Source organism: Galleria mellonella, unplaced genomic scaffold (assembly GCF_026898425.1).
Source record: "Galleria mellonella isolate WM207_F2 unplaced genomic scaffold, CSIRO_AGI_GalMel_v1 utg132, whole genome shotgun sequence".
NCBI lineage: Eukaryota > Metazoa > Arthropoda > Insecta > Lepidoptera > Pyralidae > Galleria > Galleria mellonella.
This window is the reverse complement of record NW_026441989.1, coordinates 5,262,146-5,275,658: the sequence shown is the minus strand read 5'-3', so window position 1 is coordinate 5,275,658 and position 13,513 is coordinate 5,262,146. Positions and strand designations below refer to the sequence as shown.

The window sequence follows — 13,513 nt, the reverse complement described above, 5'->3', positions numbered from 1 at the left end:
AAAATCTAGTACATGCATTTTGTACTCGCTGTATAAGACGTTGAGTTTTAGAATGCAATCGAGGTCCATACACTAAATCGCCGTAATTCAATTTAGACAAGATCAATGATTCACAAAGAGTGACACGAACTTCCTCATTCAGAAGATTTCTAATTTGATATAGAACTCTTAGACGATAAAAGCAGCTTTGAACTAGTTTTAGAACATGAGTCTCAAAGCGTAGTTCACTATCGATTACTATTCCAAGATTCCTAGCTTCTTTAACATAGTCAATTCTTTCCCCGGAAATATATATGTCAGGATTCTGGCTAAATATAAATTTTACTTGTTTTTTAGATCCTAGAAACATGTATACAGATTTTTTGGGGTTTAACATCATTGCATTTTTAACCGACCAATTCGCAATACGTTCAAAATCCTCATTTAATTTTGAAACACTTCCTGAGACATTTCCGCGAGAAGCCGGGATATAAAGTTGAACATCATCTGCATAAATATGGTATTTGCAATGTTGTATCTGTTTTATAAGATCAGCACTATATAAAATAAACAGTAATGGACCGAGTATTGTGCCCTGAGGCACTCCGCGCGTGACTTCCGAAGAATCAGAAAAGGCAGGTCTACCAGCTCTCCCCACCAATTTAACAGTCTGTCTACGATTATCGAGAAAACTCGTAAACCATCCGACTGACTGTTCATCCAAACCGTAAAATGTCAATTTTGCCAGAAGTAGTGGAATACTGATACTGTCAAAAGCACGAGAGTAATCTAATAATGCTAGAAGTGATCCCTCTCCACTATCTTGACTCGTAAGAATATTGTCAACGACGTCCAATAAAGCGGAAACTGTACCTCTACCTTTGCGAAAGCCGGATTGCATCGCTGGCAAGATACAATTTTCCTCAACATACTTAGACAACTGGGTGTAAATAACTTTCTCCAGTATTTTCGACAAGTATGGAAGAACACTAACTGGACGCAAATCTTTTAGTTCTACTGGATTATCTACTTTCGGTATAGGAGTGACAATAGCCGATTTCCATAATTCGGGCACCGCGCTTGTTACGATAGACTTATTAATTATAGCCGTTATTATCGACAGTGTACGTGGCAGGGTCTGTAAGATCATGTCTCTCCCTATACCATCCACCCCACAAGCGTTGGACTTAATAGACAACAAGTACTTAGCTATTTCACTCTCGTCGGCCGGTTTAAGAGTGAGTGAAATATCACCATATCTGTGATACTCAAAATATGTCAGATCGGAAATAGACACAGACGAGGGGGCAGGCACGTTAATAAAAGAGTCATTGATTTCGTTCGGGTCATTGAAACGATCAGGTAAGCAGTCCTTTTTTTTTATATTTATATTAATTTTATTCCTAATATTTCTCCAGAATAGTTTAGGATCGTCACACTTAGAATTAATTAAATGATTAAAATACGCTCTTTTTTCATAATAAATACTACTATTTACTAGCTTTTTACATTGTATATAATACTCCTTATGATTACCATTTTTAGATCTACGATATCTCTTAAATGCCTCATCGCGTAAATCCATCATATATTTAATAGTATTTGTTATCCACGGCAAAGATCGACCGTTTCTAATTTTGATCGTTTTTTCAGGAGCATGTTTGTTGTACAATGATAGGATTAACGAATTAAACGTATTCACCATAGAATCGACTGATGAGCAAAGCAACACGGATTCCCAGTTCATGGAATTTAAATCTTCAATAAACTCTGTCATATTCATATCTTTAATAGGTCTATACGTTATGGTCTTTGGTGTACTTTTGCTTTTTTTAATTGATAAGGTAGTGATAACCATAGCATGACCCAAGGAACCAGTGATGTTATTCACAGTTACGTCCTGCGCGTGTGCATTGGTACAAATAATGTCTAAAAGTGTCTCATTGTGTATAGAAAAGTGAGTTGGTTCAGTTACCACCTGTTTAAGATTCAAACACTGCAGAAACTGTTGAATTTTTTTAGTCTTCATATTATGAGCATCTGACATGTCAGCATTAAAGTCCCCAAGTAGGACAATGTAATCGTAATTAGAAAAGTATGTTACTGACTCCGTAACAGCATCAAGAAAAACATCAATGCCTACCCATTCTGGTCGATAAGCCGTTCCAATAATAACCCGTACTCCATTAAAGGTTACGTTTACCCACATTTGTTCGATATTTGCGACAGGATGCTGTACAACTCGCGCGCACAAACTGCGTTTGATGTAAAAAGCTACGCCACCGCCGCGTCCGCTACGCATGTGGCGCGGGCGCGGAACCGAGCGCAGTCTATACCCGGGCACGACTGGAGCACGCGCCTCTTCACCTTCGCGTAACCATGTTTCATTAATTGCAACAATATCAGCGTTATACCGGCTCATAGCTACAATAAAGTCATCTTGTCCGGTGCTTAAAGAGCCTGCATTATAAAGCCCTAATTTAAAAAACTTAGTGCTAAATATGAATGTGATATAATAAAATAATTAACCATATACAATTATAAATACCAATAAATAATAATAAACTCACACAAGTAACCCCAGAAATAGACATTTCATACATCTGATCATTAATAAAGTTTATGTTGATTGTGTATTGTTCGAAATCATTTACAAAGACAACCAAGTGACATTTAAAATAATCTCTTAAAAAGTGTGTTACGGTGGCAAACGTTATGAACACAAATTTTATAATACAAATAAAAGCAAACTTATAACAATGGACAGTTTGTGATAATAAATATAAATAATTAGTGACTACAAATAATCGTGTTCTATTGTTTTTCAACGGACGAACAAACGGAAGGCAAACCAAAAACACCTTCCAGGTCATCCTCCGAGTGAACTCGATATTTAACAGCATCACCCCCGGATGCTTTCGAACATATACTTTCCCATTCCTTGTCCAGCAAAAGCGCCAGCCGTGCTGCCTCGCCGCCTCACGCGTTTTTTGAAATAATTGCCGATTAGCCCTGGTTAACCTTTCATTAACATAAAAACGCCGCGGCGTACCCGGTAGGCCTGCACCCTCAGTTGTCGCGCCACGGCGCACCCTGGCTGCCTGTATTAACTGGTCTCGCAAAGCACGTCGCGCCAACCGCACAGCGATGACACGAGGACGAGGAGCTGTGCCCTCTCTAGGCTCCGGCACACGACCCATACGAGTCGCACTCACCACATCCCGCTCCGTCAACGGTACACCCAGTTTAGTGGCCAATGTCAGGATCACGTGACCAACCGCCTCACCCTGCTGCTCCGGTACACAAGATAGCTCGACGTCGTTCAACAGAAGCTCCTGATCACGTTCGTTTAGCTCGCTCTTAAGTTGGGCTATACTTCGCAGTAAGGAGTCACCATCGCGTTGGCTCCCCGATATCTCATTCATTCGACGCTCCATACCGTCCATGCGAGCTGACAGACCATCAATCCTTTCATTACAGGCCTCGATCTTCAACATGGCACCAGAGACAGTGGCCGTCAGCTCCTCCATCTGACGCCGCACCGCCCTCAGCTGCTCACCAACAGAGCGCATCTCCAATACAAGTAAAGAGTCAGTGCCTTCCTCGTTGGATGATGATGCAGTCCTGGCTGTACCTCGGCGATGCGTGACGTTCTCATCAGCACCACGCACCGGCGTATTTGAGTTACCCGTTTTAGGCTGTTTGCTTCTACACTGATCACATTTCCATGAGAGTTTGTGTTCCTTTGTCATAGTGTTATAAAAGCGTTGTTCCGAAACTGTCGTACATTTACGCTCGTACACTTCCTGACACAGGCTACAACGAAGGTATTCCCTGTCGGAGATAACACAGCGACATCCCGCACAAGTGAGCTCCGTAGATGACATTTTATTCATTTCTCTATATAACAAAAATATGCAAGTGCAGACACAAAACGATGATTCACCCGCAATGCACAGCCGACCAGAGCGAGATGCACACGCGAGTTAGTGCGAGAGAGCAAGTGCCACCAGCTGACCGAGACCGCTGAAAGAGGTAAGCAAGGTCACGAATTTCACTTTTTGACCGTTAACGTTTTTAGTTTAAAATAAAATCACTTTTATTAGGTTTAATAAGATTTCCAACACTAAATTATTTTAACGTTTATTTAGTCCGTGTAATTACGTTTAATTTGGTATATGATAAGTACTCAAAATTGAATGTTTTATGCGATTTAAATAATTACTAGTGACAGCGCAATTGATAACGATGTTTACGACACGAAAACTCGCGGCTGACTCCCTTATATACCTGATAATATTAAAATGAAATATTTTTATTTAATTGTGGTAAGTACGTATAAAATGAAATAAAAAGATAGAAAATAAGAAAACTTGATTATATAATGAACGATTATTCGATTTTTAACCATGACGATAAGTACATTGAGGGGGGGAAAGGGATTGTTAGCAATGGAGTTTGACAGCCCCATTACTAGCAATTTACCTATTTCATCCTCACCTATCATTAGAGATGGGCAATCCACCTGGGTGGGTTTAAAGTCTGGTGGGTAAAAACCGGGTGTTTTGGGTTTATTGGGTTTAAACCCCATAAACACCCAAATTTTTGGGTGTTTATGATTTTGTACTTCATCATCGTCATCTCAGCCGCAAGACGTCCACTATACTGGACATAGACAATATTATTATGCAGCCTACAGAATAAAAAACTTTTAATTTGATTTTGAGTTTATTAAGAAAGAGATGAAAGTAAAATGTAAAACTACAGTCAATCACTGTCAGATTCAGAGTTATTACAAGCGATGAATTGTATAGGTTCGATAGGCTCTATTTCGTCTAAACTGTTATGTTCATTTACTTGCTCAATGAAAGCTTCTAAGGTATTTTCTTCATTAAACTGAATGTCCTCGCATTCAGCTTTATGTTTAAGATTCCAGTTATAACAAATGAATGAAATTTTTTCAGTTCTTTCAGTTGTAAGTCGATTTCTTTTGTTATTATGTATGTAGCCTTGGATACTAAAGGAACGCTCAGTGGCTGCCGAAGTACAGGGAGCTGATAGAATACGAATCGCTACTTTGCTTAACTCAGTGGAACCACAAATACCTTTCCACCATATTAGGGGCTCAATGCTATCTAATGAGCTCCATACAAATCCTCTGGCCCAAAAGTTTTCTTTAGCTTTATAACACGCCAAATCTGCCATTACATTTGACAAACTTAAGTGTTGGCTTAAATTGTAGATAAACTCCATACCCTTAAGTTCTTCCTCTTGAGTAAGTTCGACTCCTAGAGTCCTGGGGTCTAGAATATATGCTGCAAAATGTATTGGCCTCATTGCCATATTGCATCTTGAAGATACTGATGTTAGAATCTGCTGTTTGCTTTCTTCGCTCAATGTCGAAATCTCATTTAATGCAAAACGTATCTTAGCTTGTACATCTCTAAATGTAATGTATGTGCGATGCAAACGATTCTGGTCGCTCTCTAAGTAAAATATGCTTTCAGTGACTGGTTCCAAAATACTTATACATTCCCCTGTCTTCGTCCAGAAATCATCACTTAGAATTAAATCTTTAATATCTCTTGAAATTACCACATCTTCTCTAACTGTTAATATTTGCAAAGCTATCTTATTTGCTTTCAAACTTTTTAACGAAGTAACATGACTTCCCCATCTTGTAGCACAAGGCAATTTTAGTGTTTGTGTAGAATCTTCACCCTGCCTTGATTTTATCAACAAGGAACTTAATCGTTGACTCCTTTTAACAGTTTTTATTATATTTATGGCTTGCATAATAAACACAGTTACTTCTTGTATCTTTACAATATCTTGGCACAACAAGTTAAGGATATGTGCACAGCAACCGAGAGGAACAACATGTGGATATTTGAGTTTTGTTAATTCGAATGCCTTTTGTATATTTCTAGCGTTATCGCCAATAAGTACAAGAAACTTATTTGCTCCATACACTTTCATTACTTTTTCAACTTCTTGGCTAAGGTATTCACTAGTGTGAGGATTACTTTCTGTATTCAAACTTTTAACGTATGCAGGTTGAGGTTTTGATATAAGAAAGTTTATTATTCCTTCATTTCTTAAATTAGACCAGCCATCGCACTGAAGGTGTAAGTAACTACAAGCATTTAGTTCCTCATTTAACTCAAAACGCATTTCTCTATATATTTTATCTAAGTATTTTGTCGCTAAAGCTTTACGTGAAGGTATTTTAAATTTTGGTTGCAATTTTTCGAAAAATTGTATCCATAAAGGATGTTGCACCATCGATAATGGCGTCCCTGTTACAAATATAGCTCTCGCTAATTCTGTTTTTATATGATCATCGGTGTCTTGAAACTCAGCATTTATTGTAGTGTTAGCAGACGACGAGGGGCTTATAAAAGAATCATTTGTCTCTATCTCTGACAGTCCAGACATTTTGGTTTTGGACGAGCTATCTTTTATAAGTTTCATAGAGTCTTTTAATGTTTCTGGAGATTTTGGACAAGTGATAAGATGTTGAAGCATTTTGGCAGCATTACTGAATTTGTAGACCTTATTACAAAGCTTGCAAGAAACAGACTTGTTTGGTAAAGTACGGTAGTGCTCCCATATGCGTAAATCTTTAGGTCTCCCCATTGAACCTAAAAAAATGAACGATGATTAGTTGGTCTGACGAAAATTCAACAATAGAGTGCCTATTTTTTTACAATGATTATTTCTTGTTATTTACAATAAATTTATTAAAAAAATAATAAAATAAATACAAAAAACCTTTGTAAAATTACATCTCCTCGGAGGATTAAACGCAGACGCTAGTTTATTATCGTATTGTTCTGTATTTTTCTCAGCAACTTCTTTAATTCGATTAGGTACTTACGCATATTATGTTAAAAATAAATATCTAGTACACATCTTAGGCTATCCACCATTATTATCCAATGACGACTCTCAGCTAACTATGCACTATCATCCAAAATAAACGTGTATGGAAAATTTTATCCCAGTCGGTTGAGGATTGAGGATAATTGCATCAACATACGAACATACCTACATACTTTTATTTACATAACGCAAGCTAAATAAAAGCTTGTAATAATACATCTAATTTTAAGTTAAAATTGTTAAGTGATCATGATATAATTGTATCATTCAAAAATCCACTTACCTTTAATTATTTCTTGTTAAGTATAAATATTATTTCAAATCTGCTCCCTTAATATGCACTTTTTTACTGCTTTTCCTACCTAACACGTTACCAGGAAGTCACGTTACCAGAGTCAGAGTAATAGTGAACACGTTTGACAGTGATTGTCGTCGCCTCATATTCAGCGTCGACGAATAGGGGAATCCCCAGTCATAGTGTATTGCATGCGTGGCGGTCTTACTTCAAATCCATAAACAAAGAGATAATTACAGAACTCGATACTAGATGGCGCTGTTTTTGTTTGAAGAAAGTTTGCGGGCTAAAATACATAGAATTTCATCAATGACTTCCACAAAGAACAACATTTCTGTTTTTTCTAAGTCCGTATCTCTTCCGTATATTTCATAAGATATAAGCTTGGGCTACATTGTTATGCAACGTGATTTTGTCGCTGTCTTGCTAGCAGGGTTGACAGATATACGATTTAAATCGTACTCATACTATTATTTGTCTATTTTTTAATGTACGATCGTAAAGATTATGATCGTAATTCGCACAAAAACATACGACTTTTTGGTTACCTGGCAACATTTTTATTATGAAACGAACATGCTCACATCATCAGTCACATGCAACAATTTATTGGGGATTTCCCCTTCACATCTGGCAGTCCTGCTTGCTAGAATATAGGTAAGTCAGCCACAGTTACTGACGATCGATATTTAAAGGGTATTGTTTTTGTGCTAAATATTTCATAAAAACGTTATTTAATACTTTGTGGATTATTAATTTAGTTGATAATCACTGGAAGTAAAATGGATGCTAATTTGAGAGATCAAGATCTTCGTATAAAACAGTTAATAAAAGAAAATCTACGTAAGTACTCTTTTTATACCTAGGTAGGTAAGGTATAATAAACACAAAAGGTACTTAGATCGCGTGTGTTCGAAGCATTTATTCTAATAAATTTAATTTAAAATTGTAGAAAGAAAAAAATGTCTGCCAAGCCGTAGCCGAAGCCGATCTCCAAATATATTTGGCGATAGTGAGACCCAGTGTCCAGATGATTTACCCAGCGTCGTCGCAACAAAGAAAAAAACGAGGATAAAGTAAAAGAAAATTTACTGAAAGAAGAAACAAACTGTTCTAAATGCTTAATTTATGGAGAAGAGGATAAAAGAAATGAGTATTTCGGACTGTTAGTGGCTCAAGAATTTAAATATATACGGCCATGTGTGCGAACGAGGTGTTATGAAGAAATTTTAAAGTATCTACGGGAAGCAAAAGGCCAACATGTTGATCAACTGCAACATGAAAACACTGAAAATTAATTACTTTCATTTTATTATATATAGATTTTTAAAATTTCCTGAAATATTATTAGTTAACGTTTTATTTAATATTGTAGAATTGATCAATACAATTTATAAAAATAATTTATTGGTATTACTTACATATTTTCAAAAAAATACGTAAAAACCTATTTTTTTGGGTGATTATGGGAGTTTATGGGTGTTTATTGGGTTTTTACCAAAGCACCGGGTTTAAACCCGGTGCTTTGCCCATCTGTACCTATCATCCTTCACTGGTGTCCCGCGTGTGTATACCGATAGCGCGGGTGGGGTTACCATTCCATTATCATCCATTAAAAAAAAAAAAGATAAGTACATTGATGCCTGGATATTTTTGTTGCTCAGCCTGTTTTTTTTTATTATTACATTACCCGACTTCAAAAAGGCTTGTTCACTAGGAATGCTTGTCTCTGGTATAGACAGAACTTCAAATGCTATTTGAGCCAAGGTTGACAAAGACAATTCATTTTGTTTTTTCCACCACATTAATACATTTGTGTATGTATCTATTTACTTCATCAGCGATATTTATATTCTCTGTTTGCTTGTACATGTACACGGATGCAAATAAACTTTTTTTAGCTGCGTTAACTTCATTACAGCTACTGTGTTCATAATTATCTGTTGACAGATTGTCTCTTCTCAATTTTTGTATATCTTTGAGCTCGTCATAAAAGGTTTTTAAATTGAGTAATGGTTGGGTGTTGTTCTTTGCTATGAAATAATTGTTATTAAGTCGCGGGTCTAATAGAACGGCAAGTTGTGCCAAATCATTATTTAAAAACTCGAAGTAATCATCAAATTTTTCGATCATGGCCGATGCACAATTTTTCATTGCTCCATCTTGTCTGTTAAGAAGATGCTCTTTTAAAACATCAAGCATAGGCACCACATAGCACAAACTTGGATAGTTATGTTTTGAAACCATAACAGTAAATTCATAAAATGGCTGAAAAAATCTACCAATGCTTCTACCTCTCAATCTTCCAACTTTCAATTGATATAAATATAATGAAAATTAATATTTTGCTAGTGTTATAGAAGTTTTATTAAGTATAAAATGGAAGGTCAAGCAGTACTACAAATCATGGTGTCAGGTTTTGTACCACCGTTCCCTCTGATGAGTTTTGAGGGAAATTTCGCGGTAAACTTCGAGTCATATATTCAGAAGTTTGACATTTACCTAATTACAAATGGCCTGGATTTGGCGCCAGAAAAAAGAAAAGTAAGTTTATTATTGAATTTTATTGCAGAAAAAGGAATTCAAATTTACAATACATTTACACGTAATCCAGAATTGAATACAGTTGTGACAAAGTTCAGAACTTATTTTGCTTCCAAGGCGAATTAAACGATTGAATCGTTTAATTCGCCTTGGAAGGAATGAATTTTTTACATTAAAACAAAATAATAGCAGATTAGAAGAATATTTTCAAAAAGTAATAAATTTAGGTATATCTTGTCAGCTGGGAGACTTAAGGGAATCATTGACAGTGAGCAAACTGATTACGGGGCTGGATGCAAATTATAACGGTTTGAAAGCAAAATTGATGACGGAAGATGAAAAGTTAAAGTTAGACTATGTTATGAAAATTTTGCTAAGCTCAGAGGTTTCACAGCAGTACGTGGAGGATGACCAATCTACACAAGAAAGAAAGTAAATTTTAAGTATAAAGAAAGAAGATAGATTTAAGAAATTACAACCTATAAAATATGAAAAAAATCAAAGTGCATGTCGTAATTGTGGATTAGTGCATGAATTCTACAAATGTCCAGCATTTGGGAAGACTTGTTATAAATGCCATAAATCATTTAAGCAGAGTAATTAATCAGATGTTTGAGAATGTTGAAGGTGTTATTTCCTTTATTGACGATCTTTGCATTTGGGGGGAATTTATAGATCAGTTAAATGAAAGGTTAGAAAAGGTACTCAGTATTGCATTTAAAAGTTACATTAAATTCAATAATAGTAAGTGTAAATTCTTTGTGTCAGAGCGTCTCTTTGTAGAAAGATTTTTGTAATTATTTGTCGCGTTTTATTCCGAATTATTCAAAATTAAGAGAACCTTTAAGAAATATCTTGCAAAAAGATTCAATATTTATCTGGGAACATAATCAATCTTCAAAATCAATCTTTTGAAAATTTGAAAACTGCTTTGTGTAAAGTCCTTGCTTAGCATATTGTATTATTATTATCTGTAGATAGTTCGTTTACAGCTATGGGAGCTGTTGTTTTGTAAAATAGTCAACCAGTTGCATTTGGTTCTCGTGCTCTCACATCAACAGAACAAAATTACTGTCAACTAGAAAAAGAAATGCTTGCCATTATTTTTAGGTGTTATAAAATGCACCAATAAGCTTATGGTAGAAAGGTCCATGTGGAAACAAATCACAAACCACTGGAAACCTTAGTAAAAAAATCTTTGCATAAGGTACCTGCTAGACTGCAAAGAATGATGTTGGCTGCGCAGGGATATAACTTAGATGTAAAGTACAAACCAAAAAAATATTTGTTTATTGCAGATCCATTATCACGCAGTTGTAACAGTAATAATATAGTTGAGTCAAAAATGAACTTGTTACGAGAAAATATTATTTGTCATGTTAAATTACTTAGAAGTAGCTTACCAATATCAAAATCAAAATTACAACAATTTCAGAGGGCAACTAATCAAGATAAGTGTTTGAAACAGGTAATAGAATTTGTAAAGAACGGATGGCCAAAAAATATAAATGATTTGGATAGCAGTACAAGAGTATTTTGGACATTTAGAGATGAGTTAGGAATTTTAGATGGGATAATTTTAAAAAATAATTTAATAGTTATACCAGCATGTTTAAGAAAAGAAATGCTAAATATTCTTCATCAAGGCTATGTTGGTGTTAGTACATGTAGAGCTAGATCGTGTATTTTTTGGCCTGAAGCAAATAGGGATATAGAAGAATTTGTAAAAAATTGTAATTCAAGTGCTAGGTTTAAACCAATCTGCAACAGAAACCATTGATAAATCATACAATAAGTAAGTTTCCTTGGCATAAGATAGGCATGGATATATGTACATATGATAACAAAGATTATTATTGATATTATTGACTTCTATTTTAGTTTATTGAAGTGTGTAAATTGGACAGTTTATCTACAGACTGTGTAATTGTAAACTGTAAATCGGTATTTGCTAGGCAGGGTATACCTGAATATGTAGTTATTCTCAGATCCTGGAACACGATTTACATCAGAAAAATTCAAAGACTACTTCTACCTATAAATTTAAACACATTATTACAAGTCCAAAGTATTCACAGTCGAATGGTCAAAGTGAAAGTGGTGTAAAAAGTTTTTAAAAACATTATCAAAAAATGTAAGGATGACGGTTCTGATCCATATCTTGGTCTTCTAAATTATCGTAATACTCCTAAGCCATATAGGCCATCGCCGGCACCGTTATTATACTCAAGGAATTTAAATACATTGTTACCTATTTTAAAAGATTTGTTAAAGCCTAACTTTTACTAGCAGTTACTAGCTATGATGAGAGGTTTTATAAACATAATAAAAATGTTAAAAGCTATTATGATAAACATGCAAAATCCTTACCAGATTTATATGTTGGTCAAAATGTATATTTCAAAAAACACTAGATTCGGATTGGTCTCAGGGTAAAATTATTAAAAAATGTAATGAACCGCGTACTTATATGGTGGAGGATAAGGCAGGATATATTTATAGAAGAAACAGAAGGTTTATAACACAAAATAAATGTAGTAACAATATTAGGCATAATGATAAGAAGTTTTATTCATATGATTGTTTGCCAGAAATGTTAATGAAACAAAATCAAGCTGATCATGATCCTAAGATTAATAATAGAAATTATCCTCCAAGTAATTTAGAAAGTGTTAATAATGAAACTAGCATATCTGATTTTAACCCTATTCTTGTACCTGTTGCTAATAACAATGTGCCTGTTGGTGAAAACAATATAGAGAATGTTAATGCACCTTTGGTTAAAACTAGACATGGACGTATTGTAAAATCTCCTGTTAGGTTTAATGACTTTTGTCAATATACAGAATCTGATAAAAAATAATTAACAATTAATGTATCCTAAAAAGGGGAGATGTTTATGGATGTTGTATTATCTGTGGTTAGAGTTTTGTCGATTATTGTCAAAATGTACTACAGAAGAGAGTCGTTGAGTTATACATGAATATAATGAAAATAAATATATTGCTAGTGTTACAGAAGTTTTATTAAGTATAAAATGGAAGGTCAAGCAGTACAACAAAACAGGAACACATTACATGGACCCGAGAACAATGAGATAAAATTTTATTTTGCGATGAATCTCGATTTGGGTTCAACCTTGATACTAGAAGGGTAAGAGTGTACTGTCGTCCTGGAAATACTGAAAGACTGAGGTGTGTTCAGCAATGCTATTCACTAAAAATCTACCGCAACGCTGCGCCCGCCGACGAGCTCTAGGCTGATCAGCCTTGCGAACGACCGTGGCTACAGCGCTGCGGTAATTGGTATTCACTAACGCGTCAAACGTCAAAAGCAATTGTTTTTAAACATAAATTGATAATTTCAATACAATTAATAATCACAGAATTCGAGAAACAAATAAATATTACACAACCATTCTTTGGAATCAACTTCCAGCAGCAGTCTTTCCGAACCGATACGACAACATAACCTTCAAGAAAAGAGTATATTCCTTTTTAAAAGGCCGGCAGCACACCTGCAATGCCGCTGGTGTTGTGGGTGATCATGGGCGGCGGTAGTCACTTACCATCAGGTGAGCCGCATGCTCGTTTGCCCCCTGTGTTGTAAATATATATATATATATATATATATATATATATATATATATATATATATATATATATATATATATATATATGCTATGCAAACAACGTAGAAAACAAAGCTTTTGATTTTGACATAAGAAATCGAGGCTGTAGGCTAGGCTGTCGGCGAAAGCGAGGCTGATTTTTGTTAGTGAATACCAAATACTATGACAAAATGTCAAAT

The 13,513-nt window shown here is 35.2% G+C and overlaps 2 protein-coding genes across 2 annotated transcripts; one reads left to right on the top strand and one right to left on the bottom strand.

Annotated features, from left to right (window-relative positions):
* Nucleotides 1-1,247: 1,247 nt before the first annotated feature.
* On the top strand, nt 1,248-3,637 carry LOC128202192 (uncharacterized). Its single transcript, XM_052901543.1, has 3 exons — nt 1,248-1,341; nt 2,209-2,352; nt 3,460-3,637. Exons 2-3 carry the CDS (start codon nt 2,210-2,212, stop codon nt 3,626-3,628), a joined length of 312 nt encoding a protein of 103 aa, XP_052757503.1. The 5' UTR covers nt 1,248-1,341; nt 2,209; the 3' UTR covers nt 3,629-3,637.
* An 855-nt stretch (nt 3,638-4,492) lies between these two features.
* LOC128202190 (uncharacterized) lies at nt 4,493-8,149 on the bottom strand. Its single transcript, XM_052901537.1, has 2 exons — nt 7,148-8,149; nt 4,493-6,623 (listed from the first exon to the last, which is right to left on the bottom strand). Exon 2 carries the CDS (start codon nt 6,616-6,618, stop codon nt 4,747-4,749), a length of 1,872 nt encoding a protein of 623 aa, XP_052757497.1. The 5' UTR covers nt 6,619-6,623; nt 7,148-8,149; the 3' UTR covers nt 4,493-4,746.
* Between the last annotated feature and the right edge of the window lie 5,364 nt (nt 8,150-13,513).

What these genes read in the sequence shown, in the direction of transcription:
- LOC128202190 (XM_052901537.1), bottom strand. Translation starts at nt 6,618, where the DNA reads ATGGGGAGACCTAAAGATTTACGCATATGGGAGCACTACCGTACTTTA.
- LOC128202192 (XM_052901543.1), top strand. Translation starts at nt 2,210, where the DNA reads ATGCTGTACAACTCGCGCGCACAAACTGCGTTTGATGTAAAAAGCTAC. An exon ending in ACGCGCCTCTTCACCTTCGC is followed by an intron (nt 2,353 to 3,459) that starts GTAACCATGTTT and finishes CTTTCATTACAG; the next exon opens with GCCTCGATCTTCAACATGGC.